At 39.6% G+C, this 17169-nt stretch overlaps 1 protein-coding gene across 4 annotated transcripts in view; it reads right to left on the bottom strand.

Annotated features, from left to right (window-relative positions):
- Positions 1-7802: 7802 nt before the first annotated feature.
- LOC110156004 (proline-rich protein 5-like) overlaps positions 7803-17169 on the bottom strand; it is a 56162-nt gene continuing 46795 nt past the window's right edge. For all 4 annotated transcript variants that reach the window (XM_055154020.1, XM_020920184.2, XM_055154019.1 and 1 more), the window contains 3 exons: positions 13286-13430; positions 11523-11831; positions 7803-10246 (listed from right to left, as the gene is read on the bottom strand). In XM_055154020.1, the coding sequence (XP_055009995.1) occupies positions 9924-10246; positions 11523-11831; positions 13286-13430 (777 nt within the window). In that variant the 3' untranslated portion in view covers positions 7803-9923. The remainder of the gene's footprint in view (positions 10247-11522; positions 11832-13285; positions 13431-17169) is intronic.

The following is a 17169-nucleotide window of genomic DNA, read 5'->3' as shown; positions in this document are numbered from 1 at the left end:
CCGAGTGTCGATGTGAATTAGCCTGATTCATCAGACGGTTTCATTTCGTGGAAACCGTCTGACCTCGCAGCATTAGGATTCGTTCGCTTGACGGTAGGCGGGTACTTTTTTTATTTAACCAGTCGCTGCTATTTGGTCGTGACGTATGTAATGCGCCGAATCCCGTAGGAAGAAGGGCAATAACGTCTTTCCCCTTGATAAAATTCACCAAACATTCTCTGTGTTCCGGCTTTAAATCCTCAGTCTTGGGAATCGTTGCCAATAGGGCTGGGTGTTATTGCCGACCCGATACATACCTCTATATGCTTAGCTTATGATTTGATACAATGTATTTCAAATTGATTCGATATAGTTGTATAAAAAAATAAAGGTTAAATCATGTCTGTGATACTAAAAGTCTTTGTTAAACCCACTTCTTGTGTAAAGTTCGTATGAATAACAAACATTTTAATCATCAAAACAGTAAACGAGCTTCCTTCCACTAAACAAGCAACAAAACTGTAGCTCGATAACAAAATAATTTTGTAAAAGTGACAAAAAATACTCATGGCAATATATCGATACAGCAGCCCATGGTATCGAAACTGTACCATCATATTAAACAATACAATATATCAATTTTTCACTATTTTTGCACATTCCTAGTTGCGTACACAGAATGTTTGTTTTCGTCTACATCCATCTCGACGCTTTGTTTACTGTTGTGTTGTTCCACAAAATGGACCCAGACAGACGCTTGAGTTTGACGTCATGTCTTCACGGCTCTTCACTGATTGGTCGGTGCGCGATCTACAACTTCCGGGGTTCTTACAAACCGTCTAGTGTATTCTAATTTCTGACCTAGTCCCTGGAGAGAAATGAAACTGAGCAGAGGCACTAGGTGGCACCAACCTGGCTGCATGTAAATGTCTGTGTCGATAGAATAATGTTTGAAATAAAACTAACCTTGCATCGCATGAATCGTCGCATGTTGAGGGACTATTTTCCCAGCAGCAAGACAGGTGCTAGGTGATATCAGTCCGCCACTGCCGAGCTTTCTATCAGGAAGTGCAACTCACTGCTGCTGCTGCTGCTGCTCAGATGTAAATCCTTCAAATGCAAAGTTGGTTTTGCTTCTAAAATTATTCTATCGGCACAGGCATTTACATGGACAGTCTGGCGTAATAATAGATTTTCTTCTGGTATTTTGTGGAGTGGGTAAGACTGTTTTTAGTGGCAGGATAACTATGACCATTGACATGCACTAGTCTAACACCAGTGACCTCTGCAAATACAAGGACTGGATGGAATATTTAAAAAAGTGTCTCCGCACGTCTCCATCACTCTTACTAAAAAGAAAATGAGATGCTATGTCCAAAATTCCCGACTGTCCCTTTAACAAACTTGGAAAAAATGTCACGTGCACACTGCAGTTACCACAGACGGACTCTGGGAGCGATGTGTTAAGTGTCTTGCCCAAAGACACAAGGGCAGTACGCACCTGTGGGAGCTGAGATTGAACCGTGGATTTGCTTTTTTGTATAACATTCAAATCAATGAACAAATACAGAATCTCTGGAGACAAGCAGCTGAAAAGTTACATAGTGCAACTTTTAAAATAAGGGGCAACGTTCAATAGGTGTCTTTATGTACTGTATTAACATTTAAAAGACTCCAAAGTTTAAAAAATAATAATAAAAATACAAATATATGGTACTGTACACTGTCAAAATGCAAGTATATGACCTGATTTATGGTTAGTATCTCCGTCTTTATTCACACGAAACAAAAACCGGCACAAAGTTTACCACATCCTCTTGAGATTTGTTGATTTTCTATTTTAATATTTCTTTCTAGAACTTAAACACAGCCTATAACTGTTAAATCTCAAGAACTGTAGTATATTTAGAGCCTTATATTCTTGTATTGTCCAGCGCAGACCTCGTTTCTGACAACAAAATGTGTTCAGAAACAAGGTAAAAGAAAAAAAAACAAAAAAAAACGTATTGAGTAGCACTTTACCCCGCCTGCACTATGTAGTTTGAATGTAAAACAGAATTATAAAAATATTACGGTTAAAAGAGCGATTGTTTTTCACTTGCTGTGGTTGCCAATATTAGTTTTTACTTAACGGTTAGACAATTGCAATGACTACGGTTTCTCAGCGGATTGGATTCACTTAAATAAATAAAAAAGTTTCGGGTTTTATGAGAAAAGTTGAGTGAGGTTAATCCAGTTTTAACACGTAAAATAAATCCTGAATCTGAATTCTTCTATAGATCAGTGTTTCCCAAATTTTTTTTTCTGGGGACTCATATTTTAAAAGTCACAATCCTTCACGACCCAAGTCAATAGACATTATTCGTAAATCGTAAAATAAATTTGGATTTGACCGTTATTGAAGATTAATGAGGATATTTTATTGTTGACTGAGTGATCGTGTCTCTCTGAACAATTAGTATTACTCAAGTTTTAAACAATGAAAAACAGTACCGTATTTTCCGGGCTATTAGGCTCTTGAGCCTCCAACTCCATCAAAAAACGACAGCGCGCCCCACAATCCAGAGCGCCCACAGCCACACTCATCACTCCACGAGGACGAGGAACGGAACGGAGGAACGAACCGAAAAAGCGAGCGCGATGTGCCGCTTCTAGACACGACTGAACAACTGAGTCACTGCGAAAACGCCGACAATCCGTTGGTCCCGGACAGCGCCCTCCCTACACGCCACAACTGAACAAAGCCCAGAGTCACCGTGAACGAACAAACAAACAAAACCACTCACCCATCACACTGTTGTGTTTCGTTTAAAGTCCAGTGCGGTTTATTTGTGAAAAAAGTTCAAAAATAGACCATTTAATGACAGTGCGTCTTATAATCCAGAGCGCCTAATAGCACGGAAAATACGGTATACAATACGATAAATCTAATGTTATATACGAAATACCCAGCATGTCCTGCAGTAAAACACACATCGGGGAAACAGGGAGGGCGTTCAGTACACGAAAAAAGGAACATAGAACAGAATGCGGGAAGGAAACCGCAAAGGCGAAACACAAACAACAACAACAACAACAAAAAAAGCAGAACAGGAACAACTTAAATCAACCGTTTCTGAGCACTGTAAAAGACAGAACCACATTCTGGACTGAGACAGAGCAAACATCATTGGGACAAAGGAAAACAAACATCGTCGCTGGATTGAAGAGGCAATCGAAATACAGAAATGTGCCCATAGGAGGATAAACCGGGACGAGGGGGCTGTTTCCCATTTCCGTGACTTAAACTGGGATGCCGGAATTTTGCGCCGCATATGGACTGAACCAGGACTGAACCAGCACTAAAACAGGACCAAAACTAAAACCGTTTTCATTCCTGATCTGGTCCTAGCCTCAGTCCTGGTTTCAGTCCTGCTCTCAGTCCCGGTCCCAGTCCCGGTCTCAATCACAATCTGGTCCCGGTCTGGTCCTGGCCTCAGTCCTGCTCGCAGTCCCGATCCTGGTCTCAGTCACAGTCTGGTGCCAGTCTAATAGTGGTGGAAAATACAGTAATTGAACAGCAGTAAAAGGATCCATAAGTCGCCGATTTGGACTTTAAATGAAGCCCATTTCTTTTTCTTTTCAACATTCAATTGATCCAGCAATATTGGAACAAAACAGTCAATAAAATAATTACAAAAAGATTTGAAATTATTAAAAACATGTCTTAACATTTCAACATTTCTAATCAGATAGCTGGGCCTGTCTGCGATTTTGTTTTTGTAGCTCGTTCCAGTCCAGAGTACAAGATCAGGCACAAATTAGTCGACCCAAAAAAAATCTCTTGTGACCCACCTGAGGGTCTCGAGCCAGTCTTTGGGAAACAATGCTATAGAAGACACTTGAATGATCCCTTAAAGGTCCATTGTGTAACTTTTCTCGTGGGGGTTCCTTCATTTTCTTTTCTCCATGGGGATGTTCTTGCTTTGTCAGAAATTTTGGTTGAATTCTTTGTGTATTGGATTCACTTAAATACAAATTTCGACCAAAATTTTCAAGGGATTTTACACACATCTTTGTCAGAAATGTTTCACAGTATGGCATTAAACCTTTCTATCTTCATGGAGTCCAAACCAAACCAAGTTACAGTCAGATCTGTGGAGAGGCGACCCCGCTCACAATCAGAATGTTTTTTGTTTTTTTTTAGATATTTTTGAGCAATAAAACCACCTGTAATTGACTAAATATTGAGTAGAGCTGTTTAATGTCATACTGTGGAACATTCCAGGCAGAAGGGTGACATCTCCATAGAAACAAGCAGGTGAAGAACCCACAACCAAAAAGTTACACGGTGCACCTTTAAGAGTAAACTAATGAAATTGATTAAGAATCAGTGTATCATTCGTTCATTCGTTTTACAATATAAAATCAAAAATAAGAAAATGAAAAAACAACTATTTTCTTCATTATTTGTCTCCAAAACCAAAATGAAAAAACTGATAATAATTTTTATTTATTTTTTTTCAGTTTCTGATTTTGCGTTTAAATGAAAAATGGAAAAAATGGATAACGGACGTTTCCCATTTCTGTGACTTAAACTGAGATGCCGGACTGAACCAGGACTAAAACAGGACTGAACCAGGACTAAACCAGGTCTTAGTCCTGGTCTGGTCCCAGTCTGAGTCCTGATCTCAGTCCCTGTCTGGTCCCAGTTTGGTCCCGGTTTCCTGATCACCCGACGCAGGTCCAGGCCAGTCCCAACACTCCTGGTTCAGTCCTGGTTTAGTCCCGTTTCAGTTCTCATTTAGTCCTGGTTTAGTCCTGGTTTATGACTGAGACTGGGACTGGACCAGGACTGGGACTGAGACTAGGACTGAGACCGGTTTAGAGCTGGTTTAGACCTGTTTTAGTCTTGTTTTAGTCCTGGTTTAGGACTGAGACCAGGACCGGGACTGAGACCAGGACTGAGACTGGTTTAGACCTGGTTTAGAGCTGGTTTAGAGCTGGTTTAGTTTAGTCCTGGTTCAGTCCGGCGTCACAATTTAAGTCACAAAAACAGAAAACGGCCGTTATCTGTTTTTCCATTGTTCATTTAAACACAAAATCAAAAACTGAAAATTTTGGTTTTGGAGACAAATAATTAAGAAAATAATAGTTTTTTCGTTTTCTTATTTTTGGTTTTATTTTGAAAAACGAATTAACGAATGATACACGGATTATTAAGGCACATACAGAAAAACTTCATTACAAAAGAAACCACTTACTTTTCTCATTTTACTTTTTTTTAATTTTTTTTATTCATGTGACTGCAATAAGCCGCCGTAGTTTCTGACCTGGAAAAACATGAAAAACTGTAATGAGATTTGGGTGATTTATGCTTGTTTTTAATTGTATTGTTAATTGTTGATTTCTCGTTGCCATGGCAGCGCAGAGGTTGAGCTGGGTTCAACTTCCTGTGTCTCAGAAAACAGTGAAAACCACGACGCATTTTCCCCCGTTTTATATTTTCTTGTGGTCTACCTGTATGAACATTTGTATCACTGTACTGTCGATACTACAATACACAGAATTCATAGGAAATACTGAAAATATATCGATTGTGAATGGCTGAATGTATGAATTGTGTTTGATTTGATTGTCAGCGTCACAAGCACAAAGATTTGACAGATGACCGGTGTGTAGATGCCAAATAAAAAAGTAAATATATCAAACTGAAAAAATAAAGGCCATGTGTTTGTATTGTGTTTTTCTGTCAGAATATAAAAGATGCCAAACACTGCCAACTAGTGGACACTCAATGTTGTTTACTGGTGTTTCTCAAACGGTGGTCCACGTGCTTCTTCAGGTGGGACTTGGACAGATCTTCAGTTTGTCATTTTCACTCATTTAAAGTTGATTTGATCCAGTTTTTGACCTCTTTTGGATCATTTCTTGTTCAGAACTACAGTGGAAATGATGTAGTACCTTTTAGGCCTGGATTAGTCCTAGATTAGACCTGGATTAGTTCTCTTATAGACCTGGTTTAGTGGTACTCGGAAAGTCACATATTTCCTTTAATGATACTTTGTGTGAAAAGTTTGAGGGCCACTGGGTTAACTAAAACAGAAGAGCAGTAATATACAATAAATATAAGTTATAAGAGTCTAGACCAGGGGTGTCCAAACATTTTTCATCAAGGGGCACATATTTAAACACAGACAAGGTTAATCGAGGGCTGTAGACTGGTGCTCAGTACAGTGAATTATTTAAATAGGTGCATATTTATCACATTAGAATGAGCCATCAGTCTTTATTCATGCTAAGATCCTTAAAACCACACACTAAATATTACATATGAGCTTTATCAAGGTAGATTTTCAAAAAAAACTTGCAGCAAAAAGTACATTTTTAATTGATGCAAGGAAATTTGGGCCAATTCACATGGAAGCCTGAGGGCCAAGAAAAATTTGTTTAAGGGCTGCATTTGGTCCACGGGCCAGTTTGGACATGCCTGGTCTAGACAGTAGGGGGCAGTCTGGTGACAGTAGCTCTGTAGCTTTGGTTCACTGATCAGAAGGTTGGCAGTTCGACTCCCGCATAAACATCATTGGTGGAGCCATCAGATCCACTGCAAGACACTTTACCTTTACACTTTACCCACCGTGTCCCCAGTGTGTGTGTGCTCAGAGCCCTGAAGGCGGAAAAGTGATATCGATATCTTGACCTGCTATATCGATATATTGACAATATATTAAGTATTTTTTGGTATATTTTGCTAAATTATTTTCTCACAGAGCTACAGTTTTGTTGTTTGTTTAGAGGAAGGAAACTCATTTATGCAACACATTTGAAATTTTCACTGTTTTGAGGATTAAAATGTTTGTGTTTCATCTGAACTTCGCACAAGAAGAAGAGTGGTTTAACAAAGACTTTTAGTATCACAGCCATGATTTAGCCTTTATTTTTTATTGAACTATATCGTACAGCTCACCGTATCAAGATATGTATTGTATTTCAACTTCTGAATGATACCCAGCTGTAGTATAGATGTTTTAATCTGTAATATTTTATTTTGTTAAACTAAATACTAAATCCAGAGTTTTTAGCTACTAACTGTGTATCTGTTGTTTTAATAGTTTTAAATATTGTAATTTTTGGTAATTTTTGTTCCAACTAGTTAAATTTGCAGCTTTCTGGTAAAAAAAAAACCTAAAAAAAAACCACATAAAACTAAGATTGTGCTGCCTTCAGTGGACTCTGCTGTTTCAAGTAGTTGGTGACATCACACAAGACTCTCCATATGTTTCTGCAGGGGCGGAGTTTGAACCTGTTAGACCAATCACAGTGCTCCTTATACCTCCAGACCCCGCCCCACCTCCCCCCTCCAGTTTAGCAGCTCTATGGACGCGTCTCATTTCTCTTTCCTCGCTTCCTTCTCCTCGATTCCTCTCCTCCATTCTGCAGGAAATGGGTGAGGATGTCCCGCCCACAGAAGAGACACAGCGAACAGAGCGGATGTAAACTCCTCACTGAGACCAATAAAGTTTGATTCTTGTATCTGATTTTTCTGGTTTTCTTTGGGACACTGCTTAATATGACACATTTGACTGACAGCTGAAAAATGGAGGATCGGGGAGAGGAAACAAGAAAAAGGAAGCGAGGAAGGAGAAATGAGACACGGCCTGTTTGAAATGTGGTCGTGGGTGGAGTTTAGGTGTTTACCCACTTTAATAAACAAATGCAAAAATAGGATGCATTACAACTTTACAAAATAAGTTAGACACAGTTAGAGTCAGTGAATACACAAATAAATCTTTACTGTTTTCAACACTTGAGAAAATACCCAATGATTTTTATTCCCCACACATTCAATCACGTACAGAATAGTGATACAAAATAGAAATTTGTCTGAAATATGAGGCAAAAGTTAAAACTTCTGATTAGGTTTGATTGTCTGTGTTGATTAGAACAAAATATTATATTCTCTACAAACAAAGTCCATTCAGACCGGAGTGTCTGGAATGTCAGTCTTGGCTCAAAGTAGTTTGTGCAATGAAGGTCACATATTATGCTCAATTAACTTTTGTGTTTGTGTGTGTTTGTGTGTGTTTGTGTGTGAGTGTGTGTGTGTCAGTGTGTGTTTGTGTGTGAGTCTGTGCTTTCATATTTACTCAAAACATATCAGGAATTGACACTATCACTTACTGAGCTCAACAGTCCCACCGTCTTCAAACTCCGCTCTGTTTCCCCAAATAAATGTCCTATTCACTTTTCTCATAGACTTTTCGAAAAATAGAAATATTAAAAGTTCAAAGGCATCGCGAAGGCTAAATGCAAACTAATACATATAACACAGATGTTTTAAGTCCAAAAAGCACATTTAAAACTCAAGACTCAGCTAAACGTTTTAATGAAATCTAAGTTTATAAAGTTTCAGAAACAGATTTGAAATAAAAATTGTAGGTCTGGTGGTCATTCGTTACCGCCAGGGGTGTAGTGTGCGTGGTACGTGGGGGTACACGATGTGAGATATAAAAAAATAACAAAATATAAAATAGCTACAACTTAAATGTCAAACTGGAGCTATTGGCAACAGTGAAAACAAACTGCACAGGCTCATGATGTCTGCAGGACAGTCCTGTAGTGACCTGAGGCATGAGGGACCAGGACTGAACCAGGACTAAACCAGAACTGAACCAGGACTGAGTGTCGGGACGAGCCCAGACATGTGCCCGTGTAGACCGTCGGGTGACCGCAGGAGAAAGGACCGGTGCAGAGCTTCACGGGGCTAAGCACAGCCGTGGCCCTGTCGCACTTTCTCTCACTCTCAAGCCCAAGATTAGTCCTGGTTTAGTCCTGTTTAGTCCTGGTTTAGACCTGGTTTAGTCCTGGTTTAGACCTGGTTTAGTCCTGGTTTAGACCTTAGTCCGGGTTTAGTCCTGGTTTAGTCCTGGTTTAGACCTGGTTTAGACCTGGTTTAGACCTGGTTTTGTCCTGGTTTAGACCTTAGTTCTGGTTTAGACCTGGTTTAGTCCTGGTGTAATCCTGGTTTAGTCCTAGTTCAGCCCTGGTTCAGTTCTTGTTTAGTCCTAGTTTAGACCTGGTTTAGTCCTGTTTTAATCCTGGTTTTGTTTTGTTTTAGACCTGGTTTAGTTCTGTTTTAGTCCTGGTTTAGTCCTGGTTCAGTTCTTGTTAGGTCCTAGTTTAGTCCTGTTTTAATAATGGTTTAGTTTTGTTTTAGACCTGGTTTAGTTCTGTTTTAGTCCTGGTTTAGACCTGGTTTAGACCTGGTTTAGTCCTGGTTCATTTCTGGTTAGGTCCTAGTTTAGACCTGTTTTATTCCTGGTTTAATCCTGGTTTAGGCCTGGTTCATGTGTTGTAGCCTGATTCTGCATCATTTTGAGCAACAAAATGTCAAAAATTACAGATTTTTACTGGGCTGGCACCTTTATGTTTGTACTGAAAGTTTTCTCTTTTTTTTTTAGTATGTAGGTGGGCGGTGGACGTCACAAATCACATACCCTCACTTTAAAAAATCCCCCACTACACCACTGGTGACCACAGAGCTGATTAGCAATGAGAAGTCTTGCGAACTTTAAGAAACAGATTTTCTCAAGAAGTCTACTGGAAAAATTAATGTTAAATTTATTTGTAGAACCAGAGTGTGGGTGGCAGCTGTTGAGCTCTTTTGGTGGTGGCACAAAAAAAGCAGCCATGGTAATATGTTATGTTAATATGGCAGCTGTGTTTCCATTGCACACTCAGCACTTTCCAAAGATGCAAGTTTGGTCTGGTCTGAATTCAGATGGGTGTGATTGACAGGTGGATTAGCCAATCAGAAACTCATGGTCCGTTCATATCCAAAGAAATATGGCTGCTTATGAGGAAAAAATACAAATTCGAATGGCTGGAGTGAAGCATAATATGTGACCTTAAGTAAAAGTGCATTTCATTTGTGCATTTCTTTTCTTTCTGTCTTTTCTGCATCATGCCACACTTTGCCGGTTGCTCCCGGTGCTGTGAGTCGGACTTCCAGAGTATCTCCTGAAGTTCAGAAAAATCCCGTCTGCTTCAGTCTCGGAGTCCAGACTTTCCAACATGTTTTCCATCACCATTTCCGGGCTGGAGGTGGGACTGGGACCGGAGCTCGTGTCCTGGACCATGGCTCTGGAGGGGGAGGGGGAGGAGGAGGGGAGAGAGTCCGCCCCGTGAGCGTCCTCCACCGGGGAAGGTGAGGGGAGGAGGCTGGGCGAAGGCTCTGCTGCTCCACTCGACTCAGGTCTGGATGTCTGGTCTAGAGGTGAGTTGTCTGCAGATAAAAACATATAAAAACTGTATTATAATTTTGTATTTTATTCATTGGATCCACATAATCTTACATTGGTCCACACCAGACACAATTTGCATCAATAATATGTTATATTTCACACATAAACACTTTAAAATAAGCAAATATGTCACTGAATGTGCAATCTTACTTAGAATAAAGCAACGTATACACTTCTAATTATTGTTTTAATAACCTTTAAACCAGGGGAGTCAAACTCAAATTCACAGAGGGTCAAAATTAAAAACTGGGACTAAGTCGTGGGCCAAATAAATATTTATTGAAAAATGTCAGCAACATCTGCATGTTTTCTCTTCTGTCAAGATATGTAATGTTAAACCTTTTCTGAATAAAATAAATGTTTAATAATAGTTTTGCTTAAACATTAAATCCAGAACAAACATAACATAAAATAATATCAACATTCTAAATAAATAACGTCTCTATAGTTTATCTGTAACCAGCAGCAGCTCTAATATATATTTGATGTGATCTTGTGGGCCAAATATAATTATATCGCAGGCCAAATTTGGCCCCTGGGCCTGAGTTGGACATGTCTGCTATAGGACCTAGCCTGATTCATCAGCTGGTTTCACTTTGTGGAAACTGTCTGACCTCGCATCATTAGGATTCGTTCACTCAACAGTAGGCAGGTACTTTTTTTATTTAACCAATCGCTGCTATTTGGTTGTGACATATGAAATGTGCCAAATCCCGTAGGAAGAAGGACAATAACGTCTTTCCTCTAGATAAAATTCACCAAACATTCTCTTTATTCCAACTTTAAATCCTCGATCTTGGGAATCATTGCCAACACAGAATGTCTGTCTTCGTCTACATCCATCTTGACGCTTTGTTTTCTGTTGTGCTGTTCCACAAAGCAAATCAGACAGACGCTTGAGTTTGACGTCATGGCTTCACAGCTCTTCGCTGATTGGCCGATACGCGGTCTACAACTTTCAGAGTTCTTCCAAACTGTCTAATGTATTCTGATTCCTGACCTAGTCGCTGGAGAGAAATGAAATTGAACAGAGGCACTAGGTGGCACCAGGCAGAGCGATGAAATCTCCACAGAAACAAACAGGTAATGGACCCAAACCAAAAAGTTACATAGTGCAGCTTTAAAAAAAACAGCATTTTTAAAAATAATTATTTTCACAGGAGAGTTTTTCAGTACCTCAGTCAGTATTAATATATTGTTATTTCAGTATCTGCATCATATGAAAACCAAGCGATATGGCTGCATACATGCACTGACCTGAGTGTGTGCTGTCTGTAATAGAGGACTCAGTGGAGCCCTGTGATTGGCGGGTTCGTCTGGGTGAGTTGGTCAGACTGTTGGTGGTGTTGTTGTTAGCGTTTGCCCCAGACTCGCTCTCCTCCACGCACAGGGGCATCTCAGAGACAGAGTGCCTCCGGACGCCCACGCCCACCGCCCCGCTCTGGTCCGAGTCGTACTCCACCAGCGGCGTCAGCATCGGGACGTTGTAGCTTTTGGAGCGGACCACCGGGTTTTTAGCCGCGGGAGAGTTAGCGGGTTTGGACCAGGACGGCTGGATCCGCTTTTCTGGAGAATGGACAGATACAAAAATGAATAACTCAAAACTAGAGATGTAACGATATCCAAATCTCACGGTACGATATTTATTGCGATATTTTGAAGAGGCTGATATAATTGTAGATATGACACTTAGTTGCTTTTAAAATACCTTGACAAGATTTTGGTGTGAATTATTTCCATCATAAGCCCAAGAATTCAAGTAAAAAACATATTTATTCATGTTTTCTGCACTGAAATGAATCATGGGATATGTAGTTTCCAATGTTCATAAGCTGTTGCTACTATAAAACCATGTATTTAAGCAAAGGAACTTGTGATTTGATATATTCTGACTTCCCACGATATTATGGTTGAGACTTTTGACGATACGATATCACAATATTTCGGTTATTGTTACATTTCTACTCAAAACTGATCAGAACATACCAAAAAAAAAACACTTTAGGAACCACTGAGGGCTGATTGTCAAAGATAAAATAGTGAAAAAGAGAGACAAACTAAATCAGAACTGACCACATTTTGATAATTAACAAGCATCCCTTTCAGACAAAAATAGACCAAAATAAAAGCATGTTTTGTTTTGTGTGTTGTTTTTTTTTGGGAGGGAAGGATGGGGACGGACGTTAGAGAAGGACATCCTTCTGCTTGTTTACAGGAGGTGTTGTTCCTTTGGCTATAATTTCCCCCAGTGTGACGTAAAATTCCAGGCAGAAAGTTTTTTTTTTTACTTGAAATGTCCACAGAAATGTTTTAGGGGGTGACAAAAGAAGTGGTTACCCACCCAAAGGTCAGAGGATTGTTTCCAGCTCAGACCTGCTCTGTCTTGGGGCAGCTGTGGCTAAAACTATAGTTTACCCCCCTCGAGTGTGGAGTGACTGAAAATGCGCTGTGTAAATCTTACTTATTTTTAGGGGTGTAACGATACAATATCATCAGAGTATGAACTTCACGGTGCGATATTTATTGCGATATCGTGGGAAAGCTCACGATTAGGGATATAACAATATCCAAATCTCTCTGTACGATATTTATTGCGATATTTTGTGGAGGCAAACAAAACTGTTAATATGCTACTTTTTCCTCTTAAAATGCCTTGACAAGACTTAACCCAAAGAACTAAGACTTCAAAGTGCTTAGAACTGTTATTTCTTCTTGTAGTCTGCACTGAAATGGAGCAAAGGATCATGGTCTATGTAGTTCTCTCTGTATTTTTATTTTTTTTAAAGTTATTGCAGCACCATAACTCTTAATTTAAGCAAAGAGACTCGTAATTCGATATATCCACGATATTATTGTGAGAACTTTGATGATACGATATCACGATATTTCGGTTATTGTTACATCCCAACTTATTTATTATCAGAACAGTACATTGTTGGTCCTACTAATTTCCTGTAGACTCAATAAAAATACAGAGATTATAAATACCCAGCTTCTACCAGAGTGAAACACATGGTTACCTAAGAGACAGGAGGAGCACTGAGAGCCGGACAGTCCGTCTCTGGAGAACAGGCCGTGAGTGCCCAGGTACGGAGACACCACCTTCTGTATGAGCCCCTCCAGACGCAGGTATTCGTCCGTCACACCTTTGGACTCATGGACCCCCTGAAACACACACACGGCATTCATAAAATATACAGGGTCAATATGTTCATATGAAACAGCAGAGACAACAACAAACAGACTAAGACTAAGGAAAAATATCTCCACGCAGACCCTGCCTCAGAAAACTTAAATAGCGTAACTTTAATTACCATATTTTTTGGACTTTAAGTCGCTCTGGAGTATAAGTCGCACCAGCCAAAAAATGCATAATGAAGAATAAAAAAACATATATAAGTTGCACTTTTGGAGGGAAATTTATTTTATAAAATCTGCGACCAGGAACCAACATTTCATCTTCAAAGTAAAGTTATAGTAACGACAATAGAACAGAAAACAACAGACTGTTAACCAAGACCCGAATGATTCGCACGGCAGGTTTGAACTGCGTTAAGTTAAATGATAAAACTGTTCTTGTTATTTAAAGTGAAATGTTGCACTTTCACTTTTGGATAACGTTGGGTTGAGTCTGTGGCCTCTTGCGGCACTACACAATTTAATAAAAACATACAAAATTAAGTAACTGCATTGGGTATTGCAATATTTCTGGAAAATTGTATAAAAATTGTTTAATGATTTCAGATTTGAGAATGTGGTAATGTGATGACAGGTTTTTTCTATTGATTTCATTACACTTTGCATTGAAATATATATAAAAAAAAAAAGTAAATTCACAAATGTTGAACCTGGTTACCGTATTTTTCGGACTATAAGTTGCGCCGGAGTATAAGTCACACCAGCCAAAATAATGAGTAATGAAGAAGAAAAAAAACATAAGTCGCACTTTTGGGGGAAATTTATCTTACAAAATCAGAGACCAGGAACCGACATTTCATCTTCAAAGTCAAGTTCTAGTAAAAACAATAGAACAGAGAACAACAGACTGTTAACGTCACATATGAACAGTTCTTCAGATAAACTATAACATAAACAACAGAACAGAACAAGTTTAACAAACTCTCCATCTCACTCCAAATCACTAAATCCATTCAATTCTTCATCGTCGGTGTCACTTCTGAGCAACTCCACGACCTCCGGAGGTAAACAGAGCGTCGCTTCCTCTTCTGTGTCGCTGTCGTCAGACTCAGCATCAGTTCCAGTTAGAATTATTCGGGCCTTTCTGAATCCCGACAGGATGGTTTCGGTGTCACTGAAGTCCAGGTTTTGTCCATCCATCCACTGACTCCAGGAAAGTTTCTTGGTGCATCCTCCCAGTTGCCGTGAAGCTGTGTTCTCCATCCCTGCTTTTCCCCAGTCCCTTACAAGTTTCTTACTCACTCCAAACTTTCTTTCTGTGACTCAATTACCATTTTTGGCTGAATATTTCACTACTTGCAGCAGGACAGAGGCTCTTTCTGCAGGAGACATGTGCAGTAGAGTGAAGTGACAGTGGTACAGGAGGAACAGGAGCAGCAGATACCAACACACAAGACTAGAGCCTCTCGTGGCTTCAGTGTGAAAATTTTAATATATAAGTCACAGGAAACACCCAAACCATGAAAAAAATGCGACTTATACTGGCACTGAATCTGCAGCTTGACAAATTTAAACTTAATCTAACTACACCACCTTTGAGCATTATATTTTCTGTAACACAACTGACTTCTGTCTTATCACCACAAAGACATTTCTGATGATTTGTTTAATGTAATTTGACCACATTGAGTCCTGGTTTAGTCCTGGTTCAGTCCTGGTTTAGTCCTGGTTCAGTCCTAGTTCAGTCCTAGTTTAGTCCTGGTTCAGTCCTGGTTCGGTCCTAGTTTAGTCCTGGTTCAGTCCTGGTTTAGTCCTGGTTTAGTCCTAGTTCAGTCCTAGTTTAGTCCTGGTTCAGTCCTGGTTTAGTCCTGGTTCAGTCCTAGTTTAGTCCTGGTTCAGTCCTGGTTCAGTCCTGGTTTAGTCTTGGTTTAGTCCTGCTTCTACCCTGATTTAGACTGAGTTTAGTCCTGGTTCAGTCCTAGTTTAGTCCTAGTTTAGTCCTGGTTCAGTCCTGGTTTAGTCCTAGTTTAGTCCTGTTTAGTCCTAGTTTAGTCCTGTTTAGTCCTGGTTTAGTCCTGGTTCAGTCCTAGTTTAGTCCTGGTTTAGTCCTAGTTTAGTCCAGTTTAGTCCTGGTTTAATCCTGGTTCAGTCCTAGTTTAGTCCTGGTTCAGTCCTAGTTTAGTCTTGGTTTAGTCCTTTTTTAGTCCTGGTTTAGTCTTGATTTAGTCCTGGTTCAGTCCTAGTTTAGTCTTGGTTTAGTCCTTTTTTAGTCCTGGTTTAGTCTTGGTTTAGTCCTTTTTTAGTCCTGGTTTAGTCTTGGTTTAGTCCTGCTTCTACCCTGATTTAGACCGAGTTTAGTCCTGGTTTAGTCCTGGTTCAGTCCTAGTTTAGTCCTGGTTTAGTCCTGGTTCAGTCCTGGTTTAGTCTTGGTTTAGTCCTGCTTCTACCCTGATTTAGACCGAGTTTAGTCCTGGTTCAGTCCTAGTTTAGTCCTGGTTCAGTCCTGGTTTAGTCCTAGTTTAGTCCTGTTTAGTCCTGGTTTAGTCCTGGTTCAGTCCTAGTTTAGTCCTGGTTTAGTCCTAGTTTAGTCCTGGTTTAGTCCTAGTTTAGTCCAGTTTAGTCCTGGTTTAATCCTGGTTCAGTCCTAGTTTAGTCCTGGTTCAGTCCTAGTTTAGTGTTGGTTTAGTCCTTTTTTAGTCCTGGTTTAGTCTTGGTTTAGTCCTGCTTCTACCCTGATTTAGACCAAGTTTAGTCCTGGTTCAGTCTTGGTTTAGTCCTGGTTTAGTCCTGGTTTAGTCCTGGTTTAGTCTTGGTTTAGTCCTGGTTTCGTCCTGGTTTAGTCCTGGTTCAGTCCTGGTTTAGTCCTGGTTTAGTCTTGGTTTAGTCCTGGTTTAGTCCTGGTTTAGTCTTGGTTTAGTCCTGGTTTAGTCCTGGTTTAGTCCTGGTTTAGTCCTGCTTCTACCCTGATTTAGACCGAGTTTAGACCTGGTTCAGTCCTTGAATACTGGCCTCTTGTTTGGCCTGTAGCAGTGGAAAACCTAAAAACTGTAAAACTATTTCTTTGGATAAACCAGGAAACCAGCCACTTTGTTTTCTGCGATTAACAATAAATAGCCCATGAATAAATTTCAGAGCAAAACCGGCCTGAGTTTGTATTTTTGTTCTTCTTGCTTCTTCCAAAATGTAATTAAATTGTGACAGTTTTTCCAGTAAACCTGATACACGCGGCACCAGACCTGTGTTTTTAATGAGAAGTAGAACAGCTAATCATTTGAATAGTGCACCGGCGTCCAAACCACAGCTCAGAAAAAAACACCACAAGAAAAAGCTTCACATCAATGAACCAACGTCACAACTTTAACTTCAAGTAAAGGAAATTACTAACACATGAAACGGCAGCAGTAAAATGGACCTGTGAAGTTAAAAAACAGTAAAACTTTGGGTCTCTTTAGTTTTAAAAGTGCACAAATTTGACTCTTGTGAGCTTTAAGTCGTGTTATAATGTTGTTTCCTCCTCAAAAACAGACCTGCAGTTGTGTTTTATTTCATTCTGTCTACATCTCTAAAGCTCAAAATGCTCTGTTTCACCTTGTGATGTCATTTTTACCTTTGGTTCAGTCGAGATTTTCAATTCCAGAGCTGAAATTATCCAAATAATTATAGTGAAGGTGTTTTCAGTTTGAGAGAAAAGTTACTTAAATGTGAAACAGCAGTAATAAAAGTGTGAAAATAATAAGAAAAAAAGCGGAAACTAAGTGGTGAAGAT

Source organism: Boleophthalmus pectinirostris, unplaced genomic scaffold (genome assembly GCF_026225935.1).
Source record: "Boleophthalmus pectinirostris isolate CB_2022bp ecotype Guang Dong unplaced genomic scaffold, ASM2622593v1 HiC_scaffold_18, whole genome shotgun sequence".
Lineage (NCBI taxonomy): Eukaryota > Metazoa > Chordata > Actinopteri > Gobiiformes > Gobiidae > Boleophthalmus > Boleophthalmus pectinirostris.
This window is presented reverse-complemented; position numbering and strand designations above follow the sequence as displayed.